Here is a 27,931-nt window from a genome sequence, read left to right as displayed (position 1 = left end):
TATACACTTGTTGTTGATGTCATTTTATTATTCATATTATTGTTATTATAGTGTTTGTTTTACTTTATTTCCTCTATACTCTCAGTTACTATTTGCTAAGCCAATATGCTGTTTTGGCATTACTTCCCAGTAAAAAATTTGATTTTTTTATGTTGAACGGAACTCTTTGTTTTTCTTTTTCTCTCCATCCTCTTGCAGCCTGTGGAGGCGAGCTGAATGCTCCCTCTGGAACTATCTCCTCTCCCAATTACCCCAACCTGTACCCACACAACCGGGTGTGTCACTGGGAGCTGATAGTACCACCAGGCCGTCGGGTCACACTCACGATCAACGACCTACGGCTAGAAGAGTCTGGTTCTTCCTGTGTATTTGACTATGTTGATGTGAGTTCCTTTCTGTCAGTGTTTCCTTATGTCTCCTCACGTCATATTTAAATGAAACAATATGCAGTTTGTCACAACAGGATTGAAAGTTTTATGAAGCTTTTCATGTCACAAATCAGTTCCATTCATCTCAAATGCATTTGGGTGGTGGTCGAGGGTTCAGCGGTACTGTGAGCTCCAACTTCAAACTACAATTATGGTTAGACATAAAGAAAGATGATTTCTATTGTGTGATTTGTACTTTAAGGCATAAAAGACATTACATATATTTCACAATGTTACGTTTGATGTCGCAGTGTGGAAAGCAAGCCTCCTTTCCACACTAGGTTGTGACACCTGCTATAATGAGTGTGTGGATGACACCACATCAATCAAAATCTGGACCAAATCTCGCTTCAGAGCTTAAATGACTGTTCTCACCACTGAGAGCGCTGTGGCTGGAGCAAGATACTGAGCCCCTCATAGAAAAAGTGCTGCCCATAGGTGCATTGTATGGATGTGTGTGTGAATGGGTGAATGGCAATAACCTGTACTGGAAAGCACAGCAAGACCACAAGAGCACTATATAAATGCAGATCATTTACCGTTTATTCCAAGTATTTTCTTGTCCCCAAACAGGGAGGAGGATGGGATCTGTCCCATCATGGAATTATGTGCTCTGAGTGAATTTCTCAGGACATACGAATTAAGGATGCTTACATGCATATTGTGTCTAGTATGACAAAATTATTGATTTCATTGATCTGAAAGACTCTGAAAGACTTCCACATTCCAATTTACTCCCCAGAAAGAAAGTAACTGAGATTTGTTTTCCAGGGGGTTTATTATGAGAACCACATTCTTCCCTTTGGCCCTTGTCTCGGCCCAAGGTTGTTTGTATGGTGCACAGAAGTGTCTGAGACACAAATGCATCTGCTAAGCAAAGTATCACGATGCCTGGCTACTATTGGCACAATCAAAGGAGGAGTTTTGGGCATATTGGAGTGCGTTTTGGCACTGTGTCATTAGAGTCTTTCCTGACACATGGTGTGCCCATGGGCTCAATACTGTCCAGGAAAGTAGTGACTATTCTATTCCAAAAAATGTTATTTGTATAATGCCAAATCAAAATATTCATTATCTCAAGGCACTTAATATAGTAAGGTCAAGTCTTAAAACAATTGCAGAGAAATCCAACAGTTCCCACAACAGCCAAGGACTTTGGCAACTACAGGACCAGACTCAATGTGGGCGGCCATCTGTTTCAACCAGTTGGGCCGGTCTGTAAGAGGGGTGTAAGTGTCTGCTGACAGGAAGTACTGAAGATATATGTCAGACAGAAAACAGACTTATCTTTGTTGCTGTATTTCACTAATTGAATTTACTCGTAATCTGTCAAAGAGATATCTTGGGCTCAGTCAAATGGGTTTGATAAATTGTTTTTATTCTTATGTTTTTATTAGGAGCAAAATGAAATGATTTTCACCCCTATCTTTCAGTTAAGCCCAAAACTTTTCCTTCCTTTCCATGATGGCCTCTGTATCTTCTAGGTAATGAATGGGTTGACAGACAATGCACCTCAACTGCAGCGATTCTGTGGTACAGTACCAGCAGGCACCCAGGTGCGCTCTTCTGGCAATACCATGACTGTTGTGTTCCGTACAGACGCATCCGAGGCTAATGGTGGCTTCATGGCTTCTTACTCCTCTGAGGAGCCTGCAGGTTAGATGCTATCTTAACCACTATCTACATCATGACCTAATACATATGCTAAGAGTGTGCAGAATATTGACAAATGCCGCTGACAAAACATCAGCTTGTTGAGAACAATTATGAAAAAGAAATGCTCTATTGTGTCAGAGACTTAATATTTGTACTTTTCATGTTTTATAGTTTGAATAAAAAATGGTTTCAAATTTAGCAGATTTGCAGATTTAGCAAATCCACGATATCTTTGAAGCCATTTGCTCCCACATTATGGGAAAATCAATGTCTGGGTTCATTAAATCTGCAGATCTCCCAAATACACAAGTGCACATTATGCAGTCCAATACAACAGCTCTGCAATAAACCCTCCATAGGTTCTAATATTAAGATTGTGTTGTTAGAGTGTGGTGGAGTCCTGAACAACCCAGCGGGTGGAAACTTCACTTCCCCTGGGTACCTGGTGTCCAACTACAGCAACAACCTCAACTGTGAGTGGCTGATCCGGAACACTCGGCACGTTAATTCCTCTATTGTGGTGCTCATAGAAGACCTGCACCTGGAGACTCATCAGACTTGCGATTCAGACTACCTCCAGTTCCGTTTAGGTGAGTACCACACAGACAACATTGGCACCAGAATGCACTGAAGGAAAATACTTCACATGTTATCATCAGCTCCTGTTCCCTTTGCCCTGTCTCCAGCCTTTGTTTCTCCCATCATCTCTCATCAGAAATACCATACCCTACTCACACTCTTGGTGTCACAGACTTTACTCCTTATTCTCATTCCTCAGTCCAACCCTAAACTTAATTACATTTCATTTAGCTGACGCTTTTATCCAAAGCAACTTTCAGCCGTGAAGGAACAAACCCAGAACAACTTACTTGAAGAATCAAGTAAGTACAATGTAAATATAAAGTATTTGAACATAAAGGGCCAATTCTAGAGTAATGGAAACAACAATTCTTACAATTTAGATGAAACACACCAGTGAAACTTCACTAGGATTATTTTATATTCAGTTTCTGCCAATAGATCCCTTTCACCTAAATCTTAAAAACTGGACCTTTAAGGGCAAAAAAACTTTTAATCACCTGGAAAGATGAAGGTATCACACAGCTTCAACACTAAATTCTTATAAGACTTATCTGGATAACTGGATGATAACTTCTGGATAAAAAAATTTGCTCAAAAATATTTTTAGTGACAAAAATACCTACCTACAACTCAAGGTCAACCCCACAACATCACATCACATTCAAGAAAATTTACCAAATGAGACTTTTTCTCTCTCTTTTTTTAGTTTTTTCTCCCCTCGTCTCTCATCATTATTATCATCAATGTTACTATTGTATAAATTATTCAATTCAATTCAATTCAATTTTATTTATATAGCGCCAATTCATAATTTACATTATCTCAAGGCACTTTACATTTAAAGGTCAAGACCTTAAAACAATATTAACATAGAGAAACCCAACAGTTCCCACAATGAGCAAGCACAGGCGACTGTGGAGAGGAAAAACTCCCTCATTAACAGGGAGAAACCTCTGGCAGAACCAGGCTCAGTGTGGGCGGTCATCTGCCTCGACCGGTTGGGGTGAGGAAAGAAAAGTAAGGGGGGAGGAAAGGAGAGATGGGTGGAAAGCGGGGGAGAGAAGAGAGAGATGAGGTGGAGAGAGAGAGACCGGGAACAATTGGGCACCAATCACTATCAGGGCTGACTATAACAAGAACAATGTAGTGATCTACAACAGGATTAGATATATTAATGAATTACTGAGTTATTTTGATTAATGCTAACAATGTCGATGGTAGTCGTTGTTGTCCTGCAGTCCCGGTGCTGGAGTTATCAGAAACGAGATAGAGACAAGAGCCAGAGGGACTATGGGAGGACAAAGTGACACTTTGACATGATGACACGTAAAAACTAATAAATAAATAAATAAACAGATGTGGGGGGGCAGAGAGACAGAGAGACAGAGGGAAGTGAAGAAGTGCTCAGTGCATGATGGGAGTTCCCCCAGCAGTCTAAACCTATAGCAGCACAACTAAGGGATGGTTGAGGACTCACCTGATCCAGCCCTAACTATAGGCTTTGTCAAAGAGGAAGGTTTTTAGTTTTACTTTAAATGCTGGGACAGTGTCTGCCTCCCGAACCCAGAGTGGGAGCTGGTTCCACAGGAGAGGAGCCTGATAGCTAAATGTTCTACCTCCTGCTCTACTCTTACAGACTCTTGGTACCACCAGAGAGCCTGTGTTTTGGGAACGAAGTGATCTACTTGGATAATAAGGTTTTATCAGCTCTTTGATATATGAGGGGGCGTGATTGTTGAGGGCTTTAAAAGTGAGGAGCAGGATCTTGAATTCTATTCTAAATTTTACAGGCAGCCAATGTAAGGAAGCTAAGACAGGAGTGATATGATCTCTCCTTCTAGTTCCTGTCAGCACTCGTGCTGCAGCATTTTGGACCAACTGGAGACTTTTAACAGTCTTCATGGAGCATCCTGCTATTAGAGAGTTGCAGTAATCTAATCTAGAGGTTACAAAGCGTGGACTAGTTTTTCAGCATCCTGCTTAGACAGGATGTTTCTAATTTTGTTAATATTGCGCAGATGGAAGAAAGCCGTCCTAGACACTAGTTTAATATGGGCGTCAAATGACATGTCTTGGTCGAACAACACTCCAAGGTTCCTCACAGTGGAGCTGGAAGCCAGACTGACACCATCCAAAGTGACTATCTGGTCAGACAGTGTTTCTCTGAGATGTTTAGGGCCAATTACAACAACCTCAGTTTTGTCTGAGTTTAAAAGTAGAACATTTTGTGTCATCCAGGCCTTGATATCTATGAGACATTCCTGAAGTTGAACTAGGCGATTAGATTCATCATGCTTCATGGAAATATACAATTGGGTGTCGTCGTCATAGCAGTGGAATTGTATGTGGTGCTGTCTGATAATGTTGCCTAAGGGGAGCATATATAAGGTGAAGAGTATTGGTCCAAGGACAGAACCTTGTGGAACTCCATGATTAACTTGCATGTGCATGGAGGAGTCATTGTTAACATTAACAAATTGGAATCTATCTGATAAATATGATTTAAACCAGTGTAGTGCTGTTCCTTTAATTCCTATATGTTGTTCTAATCTCTGTAGCAGAATCTTATGATCTATTGTGTCAAAGGCTGCACTAAGGTCCAACAAGACGAGGACAGAGACAAGTCCATCATCTGATGCCATAAGAAGGTCATTAGTGACTTTCAATAGGGCTGTTTCTGTGCTGTGATAGGTTCTAAATCCTGACTGAAATTTTTCCAATAAACCGTTACTATCTAAGTAACCACACAGCTGGTTAGCAACGGCTTTTTCTAGGATTTTGGAAATGAAGGGCAGGTTGGATATGGGTCTATAGTTAGCTAAAACCTCTGGATCAAGCGTAGGCTTTTTAAGCAGAGGTTTAATAACGGCTACCTTAAAAGCCTGTGGTACGTAGCCGGTTAGCAAAGACATATTAATCTGATTTAAAATGGAACTGTCAATTAGGGGGAGGACTTCTTTAAAAAGTCTAGTTGGAACAGAGTCCAGCTGACAAGTAGTTGGTTTAGATGATGAAACTAACGAGGTCAGTTCAGGAGGATCAATAGAGTAAAATTTGTTTACACATAAATCTGGTGCTATGGTTTCAGGACCAGACAATGTATCAGTGTTATTCACTGGGAGGAGGTGGTGGATTTTATCCCTGATGGTTGTAATTTTATTAGTGAAGAAGCTCATGAAGTCATTGCTTCTCAGATCTAGAGGAATAGATGGGTCAGTAGAGGTGTGACTTTCTGTCAGCCTGGCGACAGTGCTGAAGAGGAACCTGGGGTTGTTCCTATTTTCTTCTATTAGTAATGAATAATAAGAGGTTTGGGCATTTCTAAGTGCTTTTTTGTAATTTATAAGGCTATTCTTCCAGGCTAGGTGGAAGTCTTGGCGATTGGTGGAACGCCACTTCCTTTCTAGCTTCCGCGATGTCTGTTTTAGAACGCGCGTTTGGGAATTATACCACGGAGCTAATCTCCTCTGACTTACTTTCTTCTTTTTTAATGGGGCGACAGCTTCAAGTGCTGTTTTTAGTGAGGCTGCAGTACTATTTACAAAGTTATCAACTAGTGTGGGAGTAAGGTTTTGATAACCTTCTTGTATTGTACTGACATATGGCTGAGAGGGAAGTGAGGAGGGGAGCAGTTCTTTAAATTTGTGAACAGTTTTGTCAGATAAACATCGACTGTAATAGACTTTCCGTCCAGAATTGACGTAATTAACAATTCTGAATTTAAATGTAAGTAAAAAATGGTCAGACAGAAGCGGGTTCTGTTGGAATATTGTTATATTTTCTATGTCAATGCCATATGTCAGGACAAGATCAAGAGTGTGATTCAGGCAGTGGGTCAGTTGATTCACATGTTGAGTGAAACCAATCGAGTCTATTATTGATTTAAATGCTGAACTAAGGCTGTCATTGGCAACATCTACATGAATATTGTAATCACCGGCTATAATGATCTGATCTGTTTTAAAAACTAGTTCTGATAAAAATTCAGAGAATTCTGATAAAAATTCAGAGAATTCTGATAAAAATTCAGAGAATTCAGATAGGAATTCAGAGTAAGGGGCGGGTGGACGATATATGATGACTATATTAATTGGTTTATGCGACGTCAGGCTTGGGTGGACGAGGCTGGTTCTAAGATTTTCGAAAGAGTTATAACTCTCTTTTGGTCTGGGGTTGATAGATAGATCAGATTTAAAGATTGCTGCAACCCCTCCACCTCTGCCTGTGTTCCGAGGAATGTGAGTATTAGAGTGGGTTGGGGGCGTCGCTTCATTTAAACCTACATATTCTCCGTCTTGTAGCCAAGTTTTGGTTAGGCATAATAAATCTATTTGATGATCAGTAATGAGATCATTTATGAGTAAAGATTTTGAATTTAGTGACCTGATATTTAATAAAGCGCATTTTATAGTTATGTTTTTAGCTGATGGTTTGGCTGTGTTAATTTTGACTAGGTTTGAATGTATCACCCCTCTCCTGTGTACTTTTGATTTAAAGAAATTAGGTGGTCGGGTGGCAGACACAGTTTCTATAGGACATTGTGATGGTGACTGTTTGAATAGAGGCGCAAAGAAGCGTGTAAGACTGCGACTCTGCCTCCTGGTCTCAACTCTGGATTGTCACGGTGTGGACTTTCTAACAAACGTTGTCATGTTTCTAGATATGAAAGCTGCTCCAGTCTACTCCAGAATACAGTCTCTCCTAATCAGACCAGGTTTCCCCCAAAAAGTTCTCCAATTGTTAACGAAGCCCACGTTGTTATCTGGACACCACCTCGACAGCCAGCGGTGAAAGGATGACGTGCGGCTAAACGTGTCATCACTGGAAACATTAGGCAGGGGTCCAGAGAAAATTACGGAGTCCGACATTGTCTTTGCATATGTACACACTGAATCAATATTGATTTTTGTGATCTCCGACTGACGTAGTCGGAGGTCATTACTGCCAACATGAATAATAATCTTACTGTATTTACGCTTACCCTTAGCCAGCAGTTTTAAATAGGATTCTGCGTCGCCCGCTCTGGCCCCGGGAATACATTTAACTGTGGTCGCTGGTGTCGCTAACTTCACGTTCCTTAGAATAGAGTCGCCAATAACCAGAGTTTGTTGCTCAGCGGGTGTGTCGCTGAGTGGGGAAAATTTATTAGACACGTGAACGGGTTGGTGGTGCACCTGGGGCTTCGGTTTAGGGCTACGCTTCTTGTTTCGCACAGTCACCCAGCCCACCTGTCTTTCCGGCTGCTCGGGAGCTGCTGGGGGGGCTGCAGAAGCTACAGCTATGTGGCTCGCACCGGCTACTGGGGACTGGCTAACTACATCGCTACACGATCTACTCCCCATGTGCAGAGCCGCGACTCTAAAAGGTTCATCCTTGCCTCCATCCTGGCAAATAAGCTACATTTAACACATGTATCGTTATCGCTAAAGGAGGCAGAGGAGTAACTGTACATCAAGCACACTGAGCAGGAGAGAGCAGGGGAGTGAGAGGGAGAAGCCATCGTTAACTGCTAATGCTAAATTGCTTTAGCTAACACAGGTAGTGTGTAGCTCACAGTGATTTTATGAACGAGTCACTGAGACAAGGGGGTGTACAAGCGACAAGTCAAGACAGCACAACTATGAAAGTAAGTTAGAATTAGCTTAAATGATTAAGATGTGAAAGGGAAAAGGGAGAGACGAAGAGAAGAAGAGACCGGTACAACACACAGTAGCTAACACCGGAAGTGACACAATACGCAATACGTCAGCACGTGATTATCAATTTATTGATTGGTCCTTTTTTAAAATAGGTTGAAAGTGTGCATTCAATCTCTGTGTGTGTGTGTGTGTTTGTGTATATAATATATCCCTCTTACAAATTACTTTTACACTACACACTGTAGAGGGAATAAGTCACTTGATGAATATTACTTATTACTCACTCTCAGCCAAGACCAATGCAGAAGTATAGCCTGCACTCTCACTCTGCATGGCTACCATTAGTTATGTTATGCACAGCTGAGGTGATAACATGAACAGTCGATACCCCTGTACAGAAGCTAAATGAGTCATAAGCACAGACAACAAATGAAGACTGCTGTGTTGTGATTTTTGACTTAATAGCCTGATCTGGAAACAGGATCAGTCTGACTTTTTAACTAAGCCAGTTACATGATGTCTTGTTGTATATATAGAGAGGATGTACACATTTGTTTGGATTTAGAGAAAGGGTGAGGTGAACAGGCAAAGCTCCAAGGATTTTAATAACTGGTTGGTTTACTCTTTAAGAAGGAATCATCAATCCAAGTCCAGATCATCTTTGTGAACATTCTAAACTGTTAAGTGACTCAGTAGTTGAATAGGTTAGAAGTAACGGATGGCTTCTACAGTCTTTATATTTTATTTGTGTATAACCTTCTACACCTTCCCTCAGGTAACTCAGATGGGGAGCTGTTGGCCACATTTTGTGGGCAGACCATCCCCATAATTCCCATTGTGGTCTTCACACCAGAACTCTGGGTCCAATTCCAGAGTGATACCTCCCAGGGAGACTTGGGCTTCAAGGCCAAGTACTTGTTCTCTGGTAAGAAAGACGCTAATTCTTGATTAACTTCATCTTCCAAAGGGTATATCTACTGTATATCTACTATAGTTTTTTAATCTACAGTTAGTAGTACTCATAAGGTCACCATTGACAACATAATGTTGACATGAATCACCACATAATGACTGATACATTTAATAAATTGGTAAAATCCTTCTTCATTGATTCAAGCATTCATTCATTCAGCACCAACATTCAGACACACACAAACAATATCACCAGACACATGTGTAAACATAGACTGTGTAAAAACAACATAATTTTCACAATCACAAATTATAGTCATGTTCATTTGCACATAAGGAGACACAGGACACACATTCAGGAGGCATTTTAATACCAGGAGTGAACATACGCACTTAACGCTGACCACATGTTATCTTTCAGGGCAGAATCTTATACCATATCTTAACAGGGCAATATTCTCACAGATGATTGAAACAAAGTGAACATCTGCAGGCTGACCAGCCTGCTTTTTTATCTGTTTATGTGAATTGACCTGCATGTGGATTTCCTTCGCAAATCCACTGGCAGGGATGCAACATCAGCAGTTAAATTGCTGTCTCTCCACTCTGTGAGCCGAAGTGTCCTTGGGCAAGAAACTAACCCTAATTTGCCCTATACCACTGGCAGTGTATGAGTGATGTATAACAAAGTGCTGCACATAGAAGCATTGTATCAATGTGTGTGTGAATGGGTGGATGGCAAAACTGCACGGTAAAGTGCTTTGGGTGGTCATCAAGACTAGATAGGGTTGTATAAATACTGACCATTTACCATTTAATTCTAGTATGTTAACCTTTAGTTTTTGAGTGAAAATATTGGTAATTTAATAAATTAATTCATATATTCCTGAAAAATGCATTGTTAAGTTCAAATTCCAACATGTTAAATGTTAAAACAACAGAAGGGATAGCCTAAAATGCTTCATTTAGGCTATTGGTTAATGAATACAAATAAATTACCCCCCCCCCTGCAGATTTTTTCACAAATCACACTCTAAAAGAATTATATGAATCAATCTCTCCGCAGAATGTGGAGGGTGGCAGTCAGGTGAGGGAGGGGTGTTATCCAGTCCTAACTACCCCAGTATCTACCCCAGCCCCAGTCGCTGTGCTTGGCTACTAGAGGCTCCAGTGGGCCAAACCATTACAGTGAGTTTGTACCACCTGTCAAAAAGAAAATGTACAATGACATACTGACTGTTCTTTGTTTAAACATTATTTCTCATATTTGCTTTCATTGTGACACTTACATAACAACAGAAGATCTCAACCAGCATCAATTATATCCAATGATTCAACTAAGCAAATAACTTTATTTTATGGATGTGTACCTGAATAACAAAGCACAAAAAAAAATGTATGGATTAGACTCTATTTAGGTAAATGGTGCTAATGAACTGAATTGTATTATATTATTATTATTATTATCAATAATTATTATATTAATAATCCCTGCTCCATTGTATTACTGCAGCTAACCTTCAGCTACTTCAACTTGGAGCCCCACTCTACATGTGGTTGGGACTCTGTCACCATCTTCAATGGAGGATCCCCTGGCTCCCCTGTTATTGGCCAGTACTGTGGGAACACCTCCCCAGGAACCATACAGTCAGGATCCAACAAACTTGCTGTCGTCTTTCTAGCAGACCACAGCGTGTCCAAAGGGGGCTTTATAGCCTCCTGGTCGGCTGACTCGTCAGGTGAGTTAACACCGACTAAATAAACATGCTTGTACGTGTTCTTTCCCTGACATACACACATGAGGAGATTAATTCAATTCAGGAGAGGGAGAGAGAGTTGAGAGAGACCGGGAACACTTGAGCACCTCAGACATCAGCTCGGAGTAACAGTGTAAAGAAGTTATTGATTAGCAAAAATTCATATGATAATTAATGACTGAGTTTTATTGTTAATAATAATCATTAGAATAATGATAGTTTCTCCTGCAGTTCTGGAGTCAGAGATATCTGCAATGAGAGAAAGAGAGAGAGGGACTATGGGAGAAAAAACCTAGACCTATAGCAGCATAACTAAGGGATGGTGCAGGGCTCACCTGATCCAGAACTAACTAAAGGCTTTATCAAAAAGGAATGTTTAAAGTTTAACTTTAAATGCAGAGATGGTGTCTACCTCCTGAACCCAGAGTGGGAGCTGACTCCACAGGAGAGGAGCCTGGTAACTGAATGCTCTACCTCCTGTTCTACTCTTACAGACCCTTGGAACCACTAGAGAGCCTGTGTTTTTGGAACAAAGTGATTACTGCTTGTCAAACTTTTAAATATTACTTGTGATCATTTTACTCATGGATTTACACAATCACATCTATTTGTTTTCGGCCAGGGTGTGGAGGGGTGATCCATGCTGATTCTGGAACAATCAAGTCTCCAAACTATCCTCAGAACTTCCCTGCCAATGTTGAATGTTCTTGGCAGATCATTGCTCATGAGGGAAACCATCTGCAGATGAGCTTCAACAGTGATTTCCAGATTCCAGACAACACTGGGACCTGTCAGAACAGTTATATCAAGGTACCAGCATCAAGCTACACTCAAAAAGGGGGTCAGTAGTTTGACCTTTATTAAATAATGATACGAAAACCTTATCAGAATGGCTACTTAAGTGAGAACAGTGCAAGTTTATAGTAACAGCTTTTGACCAGAGCTTGATAAGAGCTTGATAAGAGCTTGCACTAATATACCTGTCACCCTTGCACCATGTACCCTGTACTACACTACGCCCCATATACTGGAACATTTACTTCTGTGATATGTGTTAATTTAAACCATTTTCATATTACAGACCATTTTATACAATAATATTGTCTTTTGCACACCCAGTCTACATATTCTCACACTGATAGTATATTGTATAGTCAAGTACTTATATTTATACCCTACTATATACTATATATCATATCATATTATATCATACTCTGTATATTCTCTGCATATTCTTTGTATATATAAGTCTATATACACATATTTATACATGTGTACATGTTATTATTATTATATTATTATTACTACTACTATTACTGTTATTATTCTTATATATGCTGTTGCTTCCATTATTACTATATACTGCTATTATATTGGTATAAGTACTATCTATATAAATAATATTATGTTATATTGTATACTATATATATATATACTGTACTACTATTCTTATATACTGTCTAACAATAACATTACCATCATATCATCATTACTATTACCATCATATTGCCACTGCACTACTTGTCTGCCTATTCATCTTGTGTTTCTGTTTTTGTTCTTTCTACCTCAATGTTTTGTTTTGTTCTATTGTATTGTGTTTTGTTGTGTTCTGATACACGAGCTGCTATGACGACTTTATTTCCCTCCGGGGATGAATAAAGTAATCTATCTATCTATCTATCTATCTATCTATTTAAATAAAAACTAAAGGATATTAAACCTAAGTAACATTTTAGTGAAAACATTAAAATGTGTCCTGCCCAGTGCACCAGGAGTTTACCCAGGACACAGTGGTATTGACATGGCAGGGTACACCTGCAGTGCACTTGGAAGTTGGGTGGGATCATATAATGTATTATCATAGATGAGCATATTTAAAGCTGTGAAAATCAAGGGTCCATTCGCCATTTCCTTGAACTAATTTCATCTGCTTTACACATATGGCTCTCCATGCCATGATGCACTAGTTAAGGATTCAGTTCTGAATCTCTTTGGAGATGCTGATGATCCTACAATCTTATTTTTGGACATTTTTAAGGACTTCAGAGAAAGTCCTACGAGAGTTACAGGAGAAAGAAGTTTTAATTGGGTACAATTTTTTTATGACACTGTGTAGACTGGTTTTAATGTGTCATTGGCAATTTACAGTAGAATCTGTTGGACAATTCAAATAATAAGTTGTTATGCAGTTAGGCACAGAGTTGTATAGTTGTGCTTGACAGTGTGTAACATCACTCCTTAGAGACAGTAGAAGGAACTCCTGCTACCTTGAGAGCATCAATAGTAAAAGAGTAGAGAGTGATAGAAAAGACCTCGGTATAAATTTTATCTAAGTGATAATACAGTGATAATATAATATATTATAACAGGGCTGGTAAAAATTACTTCTTTATTCATTCTGCTTTATTCTCCTTAACCTGGAAAAAAAACTTGTATCCAATGGCCATGACAAGTCATTATGATACAAAAACACCTTCATTAACCATTTTGATCACTTTTAGCAAAGTGGGGAATTAAGGCTTCTTTAGAGATTTAGGCTAAACGAAGGTGTCAAAGGTCAAGTGGAATTTGTTTTTTGTAGTTGTTGTTTGGTTAGCTGTTCTTTAATTTTGAATTAGTCCAACTAGTTTCTTTTTTCCAACAAGTTTGGACAGCTTGACTGTGTAGTATATGTATCCAGAAAACAATGTTCTATTACTCAACAATTTCTCAATCATGTGTGCATTTTCAGGTGTGGTCGGGTGAGACCCAAAATCCTGAGGCTCTGCTGTCAACAGGCTGTGGCTCGGTGGCCCCAGGCGCCATCATTGCTCCATATAACATCATTACAAGCCGATTCCAGGCCACTGAAGCAACCGGCAGAGGCTTCTCTGCCACCTTCAGCACCAGTAAGTACCTGGCAGCCAAGGTAGCTTCATGTTGTGGTCATGGTGTGGCATTCAATTTCAGGTGTCTGGGTATCTTTAGAATCAATATTTTATCTCACTAGAGAGCAGGAGATATGTCATGTAGTGAAGGTCATTTTATAGCTTGAAAGTTAAATTCCAAGTCTGATTTATTTGCATTAACAGGCTGAACTTTGATTGAGGCCACTTAGTTGTTTGAAGGAGGCATGAGGTGGCCAGCCAACAACATGCAAAAACAGTCTGATCCCTCTTTTCATCAGGATGTGGCGCAAACTTCACTGCTCCCAATGGACGTGTGGTTTCTCCAAACTATCCAGCTGACTACCCTGAAAGGTCCAACTGCAACTACATCATAGATGCTGGGGAACAGACAGTGGTCGTTATCATTTTCCAGGTCTTCCAAGTTGAAGGCAAGTGTTTGTGGATTAACAATATATGAACAAAGAATCACCAACAGATGTGAGATTTAGTGGGAAAAAAAGAAGACAATATGCATCAATCAAAATGGAACTTTAAGATAAACCTGTTTGCCTTGGGACATTGAACCAAAACTAGATGTTTGTACTTACTGATGTTCGCAACCAACAGTTTGTTGTCTGTTATTTAGCACACTCTACCTGTCAGTACGATGGGCTGAAGATCTACAGCCTGGCTACAAGTGGCCCCCCTATTGCCACGTTGTGTGGCACAAACATCCCAGGGCCCTTCACCACCTTTGGTCCCATGTTACTCCATTTCTACTCTGACTCTGTGATCAACTACAGGGGCTTCATGGCAGAATACAGAGCCATTCGTGAGTAAAAGAGATAAATATATACCAAACATCATTCAAATGCAATGTAATAATTCAAGATTTATTTTTACATTATATAGAATATTGTGTCTGTTGTAATGTTCTTTACAGTTATACAATGTATTGTTATAATGTAACTAAAACTTGTGTCTGTCAGGCATGAGCAATATGTAATAATAATGAAATTAAATACAATATCTGTTCAAGCAGATATGTTACTAGCAGGCAGCAGGTACTCAGAAAGAATACTTTCTTCAATCAATCAATCAATCAAATGTATTTATATAGCACAGTATCACAATAAACAGTTGTCTCAGGGTGCTGCACAAAAGTCCAAGATCTTAAGAAACACAAAATCCAACTTGTTCCACACCGAGCAAGCATGAGCAACAGCGGGGAGGAAAAACTCCCAGGTGGAAGAAACCCCTGGCATAACCAGGCTCGGTGTGGATGGCCTCTGCCAGGATCGGTTGGGGTGATGGAGAACTAACAAGTAATACATGGGAACAAAAGGAAATGAAGGGGTGGGTTGAGTCAGTGTCGGGTCAGGGGCTTGAATCCAGCCTGGGAATCTCCACATAGACGTTTGCATGGTCTTCCAAGGGCGCGTTGTTCCCCCAGGCACTCCTGCCTCCCTCATAGTTCACGTGCGCAGTAATAGGACCCATGGCTCCAGAGGTGGGAGGTCCTCAGGTGGGAGTGCTGGTGGTTGCGTGAGCCCTCACGTCAGCCCCGCGAAAGACCGGCGACCTCAGTAGGTCCATCCCTCACCAGGACCCTCACCAGGACGGGCTCCGGAGAGCCGCACAGTATGGACCAAGGAGGGGAGGAGAAGACCCAGGGAGTTAGAGATATGTAATAAGATATAACAAAATAAACCAGGCAGAGAGTGAAGAAGAGAGAGGAAGATAGAAGGTGCTGGTGCCTGATGGGTGATCCCCCAGCAGTGTAGGCCTATAGCAGCATAGCTATGGATGACTATGGTTCAGGGTTGAGCTAAAAGCTTTATCAAAAAGGAAGGTTTTAAGTCTAGCCTTAAATGTAGAGACTGTGTCTGCCTCCCTCACTGAGAGTGGGAGCTGGTTCCAAAGGAGAGGAGCTTGGTAACTGAAAGTTCTACCACCCATTCTCCTCTTAGTAACTCTAGGCACTACAAGGAGTCCCGAGTTTAGGGAGCAAAGTGGTCTGTGGGGGCAGTAAGGGGTTAAGAGCTCTTTAATATATGATGGGGCCTGATTGTTGAGGGCCTTATAAGTCAGAAGGAGGATTTTTAACTCTATCCTCTGTTTAACAGGGAGCCAGTGAAGTGAAGCTAGGACAGGAGTAATGTGATGCCGTCTTCTGGTTCCTGTCAGTACTCGTGTAGCAACATTCTGCACCAGCTGAAGGGTTTTTTAACGATTTGCTCGGACACCCTGATAATAGGGAGTTACAGTAGTCTAGCCTAGACGTAATAAAGGCATGAATCAGTTTTTCAGAATCCTGTTTTGACAGGATTTGTTTGATTCTCTTTATATTACGCAGATGAAAGAAAGCTATTCTGGAGGTTTGACTTATGTAAGTGACATATCTTCATCAATGATAACTCCTAGGTTCTTCACAGTGGAGTTTGGAACCATCTAGGTTAACCGACTGGTTAGACAGAGTTTCTCTGAGATGCCTAGGACCCAGGATTATGACCTCAGTTTTGTCTGTGTTTAACAATAAGAAATTCTGGGTCATCCAGGCCTTGATGTCTTTAAGACAGTTTTGAAGTTGAATTAAATGGTTCAGTTCGTCTGGCTTCATAGATAAATATAACTGGGTGTCATCTGCATAGCAGTGAAAAACAATGTTATGGTTTCTAATAATATTGCCCAAAGAGTATTGGGCCAAGAACCAAACCTTGTGGGAATCCATGATTAACTTTAGTATATGATGAGTATTCATCATTAACACTAACAAGGTGGAATCTATTTGATAAATAAGAACTAAACCAGCTTAATGCTGTCCCTCCAATCCCAACCTCCTGCTCTAATCTTTGAAGGAGAATGTTATGGTCAATGGTGTTGAATGCAGCACTGAGATCTAACATGACCAGCATGGAGACAAGACCCTGGTCAGAGGCTAGGAGAATATCATTTCAGACTTTTAAAAGTGCTGACTCTGTACTATGGTGCATTCTAAATTCAGACTGATAGGCCTCCTGCAGGTCATTTCTCTGGAGGTGATCGAGCAGCTGATTCTAAAAGTTTAGAAGTAAATGGGAGGTTTGATATAGGTCTGTAATTTGCTAAGATACCTGCATCTAAGCTAGGCTTCTTTAGCAGGGGCTTAATTACTGCTAGTTTAAAAGCCTGTGGTACATAGCCAGTTAATAAAGAGCTTTTTATAAGATTCAATACAGTGCCGCAGACTTCTAAGAATGCCTCTTTAAAGAGCTGAGTAGGGATGGGGTCCAGCAAGCAGGTTGAAGTTTTAGAGGATGAGACTAAAGAAGATAACTGTGAAAACGTGTGTTTATTTATTTTGCATTTACTTTCCCTACTGTAAAGGATAATTTTAACCAAAAAGTAACTGAAAATTTCTCTGAAAAGAGAACTTGTCCCTCACAGATTTAAATGTCTGTGTGTTTGTGTCTGTCTGTCTGTCTACAGCATGTGGTGGTTTTTTCAACAGCACTATGGGAACAGTGAGCAGTCCAGCACTCTCCATGACCAATTACCACCACAACATCAACTGTACCTACCATATAATGGTCCCGACAGACAGAGTGGTTGATCTCAAGTAAGACTATAGCGACTATACTAAAGTCACATCACAATCACTACTGTGCAGACCGTGGCTCACCAATGGCAGTGACCTTAACCAGGATATTATGGCATCTTTTTTGTAAAGTGGAATGATCTAGGGATGTGTCGTCCATCTTTTCCTCCATCCATTGAGAAACACCCTACATATCAATGGCAAAGAGATGGAGGTTTAACATTTTGTGTCACACAGTAATATGTGATATAAGTAATATAAGTCTGATCTTAGAGGCCAAGACAAACTCTACAGTCTACACTGATATTGATCAATCTATGAGCCGTGTTAAAAGAGAGGAAAAGGGCAGACAGAGACAGAGGGGACAAAGAACTGAGAGAAGTGGCCACAGTAAAAACTAGTAGTTGTACGAGGGTCAGTTTAGTAATGTTTAAATATTTTTCTGGACTCTGAATCTGGATTTTGGAGCTTTTAATAACCTTAAGTAGCTCTAAAGCTTTAGGCAGTGTTTCCTCTCAGTGATTCATGCTTTCCTTCCTCTCTCTCCATAGGTTTAACACCTTCCATCTGGAGGCTTCTTCTTCCTGTCGCTATGACTATGTGGCAGTTTTTGATGGACAGGACACCTTGTCGCCCTTGCTGGGGAAATTCTGTGGTGCAGTGCTCCCACCCAATCTGCGATCCTCTACCAACCAGCTATTTATTGTCTTCAGGACAGATGCCTCAGTGAATGGGATTGGCTGGAGAGCCACCTACAGTGAGACACTTGGTAGGAGAATGTTTTGTATTTGCGATGCCATTTGAGAATGGATTTTTTTTCTATTTTTTTGGCAGCTTTTCTTGCAATAAACTAAAAACTATGGAAATGTATGTTGAAATTGTGGTATTTAGATTTTGTCTTGTGTGGTTATATGCATTTTCATGAAAATTATTTGAGCCTCTCAGACAGTTCTACAGTACAGCAATGTTGTTTTGCTATAGCAAATATTAAGATTGAAGTTAAGTGTTCGTTACTCAATTGCCTGCAGGTCCAGCACAGGGATGTGGTGGCTACCTGTCCATGCCACTGGGCATGTTTGGTTCTCCAGATCCAAACCTGGATGGACGCTATGAGCCCAAGATGGACTGCCTCTGGACCATTGAGATGCCAGTCAACAGGGCTATCAACCTGACCTTCAACTCTTTCCAGCTGGAGAGCTCCTCTTCTTGCCGTTATGATTACGTCAAAGTGAGTAACTCTCAGCCATTGTGATATTATTACATCGGAACATAATTAAAATGAGTATTGGCAACACACCAACATATACAATGCTATGTTATTAACTGTTACTCTCATTAACATTTGTTTATCTCTACCAGGTGTATGATGGTGACAATATTAATTTCCCTCTGGTTGGGACATTTTGCGGAAACTCCATTCCCGCCTTTTTTATGTCAAGTGCAAACTTCCTGACCATTCATTTTGTCACTGATAGCTCAGTGCAGCTACGAGGCTTCAATGCTACCTACAGAGCTGTTCCATGTAAGATACTTGTTCTTATCTCCATCATCTGTAAACTGAAGGTATACACCTGTTGTCAGGTGGAATTGTTCTCCCCTTCCATTTCCTGCCTGTTCAAATCCACTTTGCTATGGGAAACAAGAGCAACCATCAAGCTGCAACCTACATGTTGAAAATGTCAGGTTTTGACACAGATTTGTATCATGCAGTCACACAGTTGACAGACTGAACTGTGCAATAGCTGTGAGATCTGAATTTTTTGTCTAATTTTTCTTTAGGAATTCATAATTTTAATGACAGTAATAGCCTAATAGATGATGAGGAAGACCAACTGCAAACACAAATAGTTTCATCCTGTTATTGGTGATTCTTATATTGCTTTTCATCCCTTATGCTCATTTGAACAATGTTAAAGGATCCTGCAGAGGTGCTGATAACAGGGCCAAAAGACCGTTTAATTTTATACATCACAATTAATCTTTCAGAAGATGCTTTTATCCAAAGGGATTTACAACTGATGATTTATAACACCAAAGGTGCAGTACAGTAGGAAAGTTTGAAGTAAGTACTCATGTTGCAAAATGAATGGCAGTTAGCACTGTTCATATTTTTGGTGAACTGAACGAATCAGTTTTTAGTTAGTAGTATTACTAGTAGTATTTATACAAGTATTTATACATGAGAAATGTCTGATAGAGATGAAGCGAGCAGCAATGGCAAATGACTTGAGGAGTTATTGTCAGTAATGGTAGAACATGTGAGTATCTTTGCTCATTTCAGATTGACACAGTTGTGAATATCCCATCTGGCATACTGCAATCTTGAGGCAGTGGAAAAAAATTCTGCTTTTGACTAACTGAAACATGGTCAAAATTCAGTGATGCAGTATTAACATCTATAGATTTATATACCACACTGTTTAACAAACCTCTCAATGTGTCTGCATTGGACCAGTGCTCTGTGGTGGGACTCTGAATGCATCAACTACCATGGAGACCCTGACCTCACCCTCCTTCCCCAATGCCTATCCTCCTTACACCTCCTGCCGCTGGATACTGGATGCTCCCGCCCAGGAAACCATCCAGCTGTCATTCCAGAACCTTGCATTCCAACCCAGCCAGAGCTGCTCCACAAATTTCCTGGATATGAAGGACTGGCCTATGGTGAGTTGAGACAGGGACTGAACCAGAAAGTGTTGGATCAAAAGAACAGCAGTTTTGTAATTTGGTCAATAACCTTTGAAAAACACTGACTGAAAATCTCTGCTCTCTTTTTTCCAACTGTTGAAAATATTCAAATGAGCATGATATACAGTACAATTATATATCGGTTTCTCAAGATATTACACAGCACCACATGTCCCAATGTAACCCCTAGATCAACTACACCGTGTATCAAATATTATGAGTCTCAGAAATTATTAAATATAATTGTAGATCTGAGTTGCAAAACAACACAACACACAATTTGCCAATCCTGTAGCAAGCTGCAGAGCAAAGCTACACTGTAAAGAATTTCACTGAGAAATAACAGTAAAATACTGGCAGCAGGGACGCCAGTATTTTACTGTTATTTTACAGTGCAATTACTGTTATTTATTTAAACAGTATATTACCGTATTTTGGATTACAGTATATGACCGTAGAATAACGGTGGGTGTTTGGTGGTTATTTTACAGCACATCTACCGTAATTAATTTAACAGTATATAACGTTTTTTGGATTACAGTACATGATGGTAGGATAACTGTGTTTTAGTAATTTTACAGCGCATATAGTGTCATTTATTTAACAGTATATTTCCGTATTTTGGATTACAGTTCATGACAGTAGGAGAACTGTGGGTTATGGTAATTGTAATTCCCTCGAGGCACGGACAACACAAGTGGCTTTCTTGGTACTGATTTATTTGAAGCTTCCTCCAAATCCACCGTGAAAACTATAACATACATATACACAAAGTGTTAGCGATAGCATTACAACATCAAAATGAAACACGTGCAAAGTAAATAAAGACAAACACATTAATTACCTCGTTACCTCGTTAAATTGGTTCTTAATTTTACTGTATTAGCTAAAGCACTTCTTCACCTTCGTAGGTTTACTTCTCACTCTCCGGAGCAGCGCAGCGAACACAGCATGTCAAAATAAAAGTCATACTTTCAAAATATAGGTTGACAGCCCTCTCAAACAACAAAAACACCTGAAACGTGTACCAATTGACAATAATTACATAATCAATGATAAATTATGAACATCAGCTACAGTAATTTTACAGTAGATGCCAGTGTGTTATAAAATCTGCTATTTTTGCACATTATAAATCCTCACCCATTTAAAACCAAAGTATGCAGGGCCTTTTAAATACCCAGCCCTAGGTTACCACATTCATCCCGACAGCCAGTCAACATCCAGAAGTCCTACAATAAACACAAAGCTTGACTTTCCTTGTATTTTAATAATGTCTAGCCTTCTAGTGCTTAGAGCGGATCAGAAACACATTCAGCAACAACATGCATTCATCACTGTTCATCTGTCTGTGCTCAAATGAAGAAAAGTAGCAGGTTAAGCTAGCGGAGGATACATAGGAGGAGAGTAGCAAAGAGTGGACAGTACAAGGAGTGCTTACTCTTTCCGTTTTCAAGAACCTGAACTCACAGAGCAGAGCACTAACTTTAACACCGTTTCCCAGAACCGATAGTACAGAGCTCTCACTTTAATCTTATTCAGCTGATATTTAATTTCACTTAATAACTTCTACCTGAGCTGTGTCTGCCTCAGTTTCTATCAAACATAGGGTTTCTATGCATGCTGGCTCAATGAAGAGACATAATCATAACTGAAGTGATTACATTTTGTTGTTTTTGCCAATCATTCCTAACCTCTGACCTTGTATAAAATCAGATGCAGACCTTTAAGTAATAAGTTTGAGAACCCTGGTATAGAACACAAGAGAATATACATTCCATAACATTGCTGTAGTTTATTACAAAGTGCTCATTTGTACAGCAGACTTTGTAAGATTAGTAACATTGAGAACATTTGTATTACAATAATGACAAGGTATTGCATTACCATATTTGGAAGAAACTGTCTCCAATTCAATCATTAATGACAGACTTTACTGAACTCAAGAGCATAACCTCAGACGCTGAATTAAAGTACCATCTAGAACAGTGTAACAGTGCATTAAAGTACCACCTAAAACAGTGTAACTGAACAGTCTAGCTTGAAAACATGTCTTTTGCATGTGAACTATGAACTATGAACAGTGGGAGTGGAGAAAGAAAAGGGGGAGAATAAAAGAGTGAGTACTTGACAGCAGCGTTTGGCTGGTCTCCTCAGTCACCAATGACAAGTGCCTGTAAGAAAAAAAATAAAAATAAAATTAGCAACACAATGGTTAAAGACCAGATAGAGAGAGAGAGAGGCAAGATATCAGACATCTGACATCTTTGTCATATATATATTGCTTTAGTTAAATGTCTGTCTTTGAAAACAAAAATGTGTTTTCAGCTTTAGTGTGATAAAAGAATAACTTCTGGCATTTAAGAAAAGCAAAGTAGACTACTGTATGTTCGCATAACACAGCAATACTTGGCTAATATGACAATATGATGCAGTTTAAATGTGCAGACTTGCCTATATGATGAAATGATTAAGCAAAGTTAAGGAAGCTGATTTTTTTCCTTCTTCAATTTCACTGATTGAGAAAGACAGACATTACTACAATGGAGTACATAATAAAACGTGTCTGATGTTTTTAATGTTGCTCCTCGCAGGAACACACTGACACACCTTACTTCTCCACTTGGTGAGAGACTGTAGGTCCTAACTCACTTCCTTTGGAAAATCCTCCATTCCTTCCTGTTTGTGTTTGACCAGTCAGCTCTATAAAAGCACAAGTTAACACAAGTTAGTTATATCTTCACACAATTGGTGATTAACTTTAATAACGTAACATCTCTGAGATCTTAATGACATACATTTTACGATAAAAAAAACTTTATGAAGGTCAGCAACACCTACAGCTAAGTGAGCTCAAGCTAGCTACAGAGCTAGCTTTCACTTAGCCAGGCAACCTGAACTAATGAAACAGACCTAACAAAACATCTGAAATGTCAACAGTTCAATAATCATGCAGACAAAGCAACACTAGACACTACCAATTTCAGGAGATAAGCATAACTTTACTTTACCTGCTCTGATGAACTCCACATGGACTTCTCGAATGATATGACGGAGCTGTGCTCTCCAAAGTTGAGTTCAGGAATAGTCAGTTAGTATATTGTCACTAAAAAATGTGGAGTTTGAGGAGTTTGATCAGTAAAGAAGTGCTATCATGAAAATAGAAACATAAGACTGCAATCATCAGTAAGATGCTGATGGATAATGACTGGACTTAAGAAGGGATGTTTCCACTGCTTGACAGAAAATACTGTTTTATGCTGTTAAATAACATTTTAACTGTAATTGTAACTGTAGTTTAACTGTAACTGTCAGTTAACTGAGCATTAACTGTTAAGTTACATGTAAGCATGAATATTTAACAGTATTTTACAGTTATTTTAAAATACAGTAAGATACTGTTGTAATCCACCATAAATTTACAGCAATTCATTACAAATACTGTTTTATGCTGTTAAATTACAGTTATCTACTGGTATTGTTAAATGACTGATTTAACTGTTAATTTACATGTGAGGGATGAATATTTAACAGTATTTTACAATTATTATAAAATATAGTAGGATACTGTTGTAAATCCACCGTAAATATACAACAATTCGTTACAGTGTACGCCTGACAAAATAATGTAGCCTAATTGTGTCTTTGTGACAACTTTCATGTCATTTGCATTTTTCAGAGAAAGGTTTTAGGTCTTGCACCCCCGTCATTGTCCACAGTAGATCACTGAGCAAACAGGGGAAACAGTAAAAGACATTTCTTACACCACATCCAGTTAGCCAACTCTGTTTCTCATAAAAAGAGCGGGTGCTTGTCCTCACCACATGCTGCTGAATCTGTAAATCATGTCTGTCTGGACAAAGCTCCTTTATCCCCTTTTTTTCTTGTTGGGGTGTTTTTGTAAAGAAATTTCCAGGGTCAACCCACCGCATTAGATTAAAACAAAAGTAAATCATTACCTGTGATGCGAACGGAGTCCACATCCAGGACATGGTCAAACCTTACACCCCAGCCCAACCACTCCGCTCAGCATCTGTCAATCGTCTTGCTGCTACCCCGACTGTTTGCTGTCTTGTCTCCTAAATGGGGGAACGAGCTCCCTACTGACACCAGGACAGCAGAAAGTCTACACATCTTCTGCCACTAAAGACACATCTCTTCCAACTACACCTTGGTGATGATGATGTCTAATAACCAATAAAAAAAATAAAAAAACCTCACTCAACTTTTAAGGTCTACTAAAAGCATTGTACGAGTGAAATATTATTATCTAATTAAATTATGTCTACAATTTTTATACGCGCTTTTTTGTCCCAGGATGTTGGAGGGGGCGGTACGTTAACATTGCTGCCAATCATAATTTTGAAAAAACACAAACCAGCCGTAGGCAATTTTTATATGACAGATGTTTACTGGAATTATGATTCTTTACTTTTTCTTTTCTGTTTTTTGATTGGTGATTTTTACAGATTTTCAGTGGAGCCATACTTTTTTTCAACACAATGGAATAATAGGTCTGAACACTGTAGGAAAGATACATGTGGATTTATGTGAATTGCACAGCTGCCTAGGAGTGAGGAGAGTGGTAGCCAGTCTGAGGTCCGAGCAGGATGGAATAAGGTGACTACTTTGGTCCAGAGGGAAGACCGTATTTAAAGATTAATCAGATACAGATTAAACAGCAGCTATTGCCTTTTCTTCAAACACAAAGTCAGAACTATTTGACCATTAGTGCTCTGAGGCCAATAAAACAGATGGATACAGACCTGACTGCTATATTGTGGAGGCAAGATCCTTCTAAGCAATCTAGTTTACCTAAATCACATTCATTGTCTTATTGTTTGCTTCCTCTTTTCCAGGGAGACTATGGGCAGTCACTCAAGTTCTGTGCATCGGATGGTCTTCCACCAGACTTCTACAGTTACAGCAGAACGGTCCATGTGTATTTCAAATCTGACACCTTCATGTCAGGAAATGGCCTGAGTTTCACCTATCAGATTGCCAGTACGTACACAGTCTACCTGTGACAAGATGAGAAACAGAGTCAAAACTCCCTGCCAAAATAATTTATTATTTATTTTAGAATTAATTTCATGAAAAAAATGGCTTCAGATGCAATAAGTCTGCAAGTCAATCAATCAATTAATCACATTTTGCCTCATAGGCTAATCAAGTGTAGTTTTGACATTAATTGTACATTGAACTATAGATAGTTTTATGTTTTCCAGCATGTGGTTGTCATTGGGTAAATGGGATGTATGCACACCATCCTATCAGTAAGCACTGCTACGCTGTTGGAGTCCTATGAAGTTTTTTATTTATTTAGTGAATGTTGATAACAGTGCTACCAAAATTCCTATAAATAATATCATGTGATGTTTGTCTTTTTTCCTCTAAAACTTCTGTGGATAATCCACAGAACATTCTCAGATTTCATAGACTACTTTTCTAGAAGAAAATCTGCACAATAGGTTTTACAACAGTGGGCATGGTGTGTACTGAAGTACCTACTTCCTTATGAGAGCTCTGACTGTGGTGTTGACTTTTAGGCTGTAGTCGAACCTATGAACAGGAATATGGCTACCTGAAGAGTCCAGGCTGGCCGAACATCTACCCCCACAACATGGACTGCACCATCATCCTGAAGGCACCACAGAACAACTACATCTCCCTCTTCTTTAACAGTTTTGATGTGGAGAACCACAGCAACTGTGGATTTGACTATCTGGAGGTAAAACAATCAGTACATTGGACAGACACACACATATTGACTACTTTCAACTTTTAGCATCTACATGTTGTCCATACTTTCCTCACTTGAAAGGATTTTCTTTATCTTAACAAGACGCACACAATAACCTGCTCTAAATGAGGGTTACTGACTACAGGGGGCAGAAAGAGGGAAAAAGAAAAGTGCTCAATGCATTATGTGTGTCTACCTTCGAAACTGCCTCCCGAAACCCAAACTGGGATCTGGTTACACAGGAGAAGAGCCTGTTAGTTAAGGATTTACCTCATATTCAACTCTTACAGACTATAGGAACCACAAGTGAGGCTGTATTTAAGGGTTGAAGCCATCTTTTGGGATAAACAGGAGGTATGACCTCTTAAATATATAATGGGGTTTGATTATTAAGGGCTTTATGTGTGATGTGTCGGTTATTCAGTAATTCACAAATCCTTGTCTCCCAGATCCGTAACGGCAGTACAGCAGACTCACCACTGATTGGTCGGTTCTGTGGCAGCACACTGCCCAGCCCCATCTTTCCACAATCCAATCTGCTCTACTTGCGCTTCAAGAGTGACTTCTCCGGTGCTCGAGATGGCTTTGAGGTCACATGGACATCCTCCCCTCACGGTCAGAACCAACTGTTTGTACAAATGATTTTACATGTTCCATGAAACATACATACGGTACATTAAAGAGCTGTGATTTCAACCCAAAATTAAACCTGTTTCTGTCACCAATTTAAATATCTGAAAATTAAGAAAAAAAATATGATCCAAGATAAAAGATAAACCAACAAGTTAAGGGTTAAGGGGTACTTTAACGACAGATGAAAAATATTTTCCTTGAATGAATTTTCTTACAAGGACCTCTGTGAGATCCAAACACTAGTTGATATACACCCACATCTTTCAAATTCTACAGTTTATAACATAATCTTTATTCGCTGTTTATTTGTATTTATATGTATTTACTGTTTATTTGACAGCTTTTAATCTGAGGATAGAAAAAAAAAAGTTGTCATTATTTAATCTCTACTGGCCTACCACTGGATTGAAGATTGTTTATTTCCCAGGATTGTATTTTCTATACCTTATGTGTTTAGATTTTTATTACATTACATCATTTAAAAAAAAAAGCATCTTTGTCAAATTTGGTTTGGTACTAGGTTGTGGTGGCAATCTGTCTGGAGACCACGGCTCATTCTCAAGTCCCAACTACCCTGGCACCTATCCTAACAATACCAACTGTGAATGGAGTATTAGGGCACCCAGAGGCCATGTGTTGACCATCAACTTTGCCCAGATCAGTATTGATGACCCTGGAAATTGCCAGAGTAACTTCTTGAAGTTGTATGATGGCCCAGACACCTCCTCGCTGCCTGTTGGACCTTACTGTGGAGTGGTATGTAACCTATAAGCAGTCATAACCTCAGCTGTAATGGAGCAGACTTGAGAAGGATATTTACGTCAGTCATTAACAGTCATAACAATGGGATGTCTTCAAATTAAGGACACAGTCACGCATGTGAATGTCAAGCAACTTGAAGCCGCGCTGCAATTGTTCTCGCCACAGAAATCAAATGTTTTATTTGCATTCTCGTTCTCACAGATTGCAAGTGAATAGGAGGTTAGCCACTGATACATTAGGATTAGAATAGGCTGAGCCTCACTTTAATTCAATTCAACAGGATCCAGAGTTCCATTGATATTCTATTGAATCATCCTTAAATAACCACTCATATTAATATATTCATAAGTGGTAGGACTAAGGTTAGTATCATATTTTTCTGTTCTTTCCATCCTCTGCTTCTTACCTTCAAAAAAGTAAGGACCTTTTAACATAAGAACTTTACTTATGAAAAATAAAAATGTACCACTGAATGAAAAAAGAAATATTTGAACCTACAACGTTTCTCTGTTTCAACCTTATTTGTAAAATACTTAATTTCAGTGTTTAGTCTGGAGTCTCATCACATGATGAGAGAAGAGTTGACTGACAAGGATTTGATATCAAAGGACGGTAAAAACGTTAAGGTTGCTTTGACGATTCACAGGCTAGATGTCAGTATATGTTTCTAAGAGAGCAAGCAAGAAT

General features: G+C 39.5%; 2 protein-coding genes and 1 long non-coding RNA gene across 3 annotated transcripts in view; 1 reads left to right on the top strand and 2 right to left on the bottom strand.

Moving 5' to 3' along the window:
• The window catches only part of cubn (cubilin (intrinsic factor-cobalamin receptor)), an 80,799-nt gene that overhangs the window by 51,957 nt on the left and 911 nt on the right, over positions 1-27,931 (top strand). The window contains exons 48-66 of the mRNA XM_069512874.1: positions 199-383; positions 1,913-2,084; positions 2,471-2,674; positions 9,081-9,230; positions 10,284-10,405; positions 10,731-10,956; positions 11,597-11,784; positions 13,706-13,862; positions 14,141-14,290; positions 14,488-14,673; positions 17,310-17,439; positions 17,970-18,187; positions 18,447-18,646; positions 18,778-18,940; positions 19,874-20,082; positions 24,966-25,110; positions 25,656-25,837; positions 26,299-26,464; positions 27,003-27,238. Coding sequence (XP_069368975.1) covers positions 199-383; positions 1,913-2,084; positions 2,471-2,674; positions 9,081-9,230; positions 10,284-10,405; positions 10,731-10,956; positions 11,597-11,784; positions 13,706-13,862; positions 14,141-14,290; positions 14,488-14,673; positions 17,310-17,439; positions 17,970-18,187; positions 18,447-18,646; positions 18,778-18,940; positions 19,874-20,082; positions 24,966-25,110; positions 25,656-25,837; positions 26,299-26,464; positions 27,003-27,238 — 3,389 coding nt within the window. The remainder of the gene's footprint in view (positions 1-198; positions 384-1,912; positions 2,085-2,470; positions 2,675-9,080; positions 9,231-10,283; positions 10,406-10,730; positions 10,957-11,596; positions 11,785-13,705; positions 13,863-14,140; positions 14,291-14,487; positions 14,674-17,309; positions 17,440-17,969; positions 18,188-18,446; positions 18,647-18,777; positions 18,941-19,873; positions 20,083-24,965; positions 25,111-25,655; positions 25,838-26,298; positions 26,465-27,002; positions 27,239-27,931) is intronic.
• Positions 3,487-27,931, bottom strand: part of alg14 (ALG14 UDP-N-acetylglucosaminyltransferase subunit) — a 149,649-nt gene continuing 125,204 nt past the window's right edge. The window contains exon 4 of the mRNA XM_069512873.1: positions 3,487-3,651. Within this exon, the coding sequence (XP_069368974.1) occupies positions 3,520-3,651 (132 nt within the window). The 3' untranslated portion in view covers positions 3,487-3,519. The remainder of the gene's footprint in view (positions 3,652-27,931) is intronic.
• On the bottom strand, positions 21,887-24,958 carry LOC138405290 (uncharacterized). Its single transcript, XR_011239005.1, has 2 exons — positions 22,717-24,958; positions 21,887-22,280 (listed from the first exon to the last, which is right to left on the bottom strand). It is a non-coding gene; the product is annotated as an uncharacterized lncRNA (long non-coding RNA).

This window comes from Paralichthys olivaceus, chromosome 17 (assembly GCF_024713975.1).
Source record: "Paralichthys olivaceus isolate ysfri-2021 chromosome 17, ASM2471397v2, whole genome shotgun sequence".
Lineage (NCBI taxonomy): Eukaryota > Metazoa > Chordata > Actinopteri > Pleuronectiformes > Paralichthyidae > Paralichthys > Paralichthys olivaceus.
Note: the sequence above shows the minus strand (reverse complement) of the source record. Positions and strands in the feature narration are given on the sequence as shown.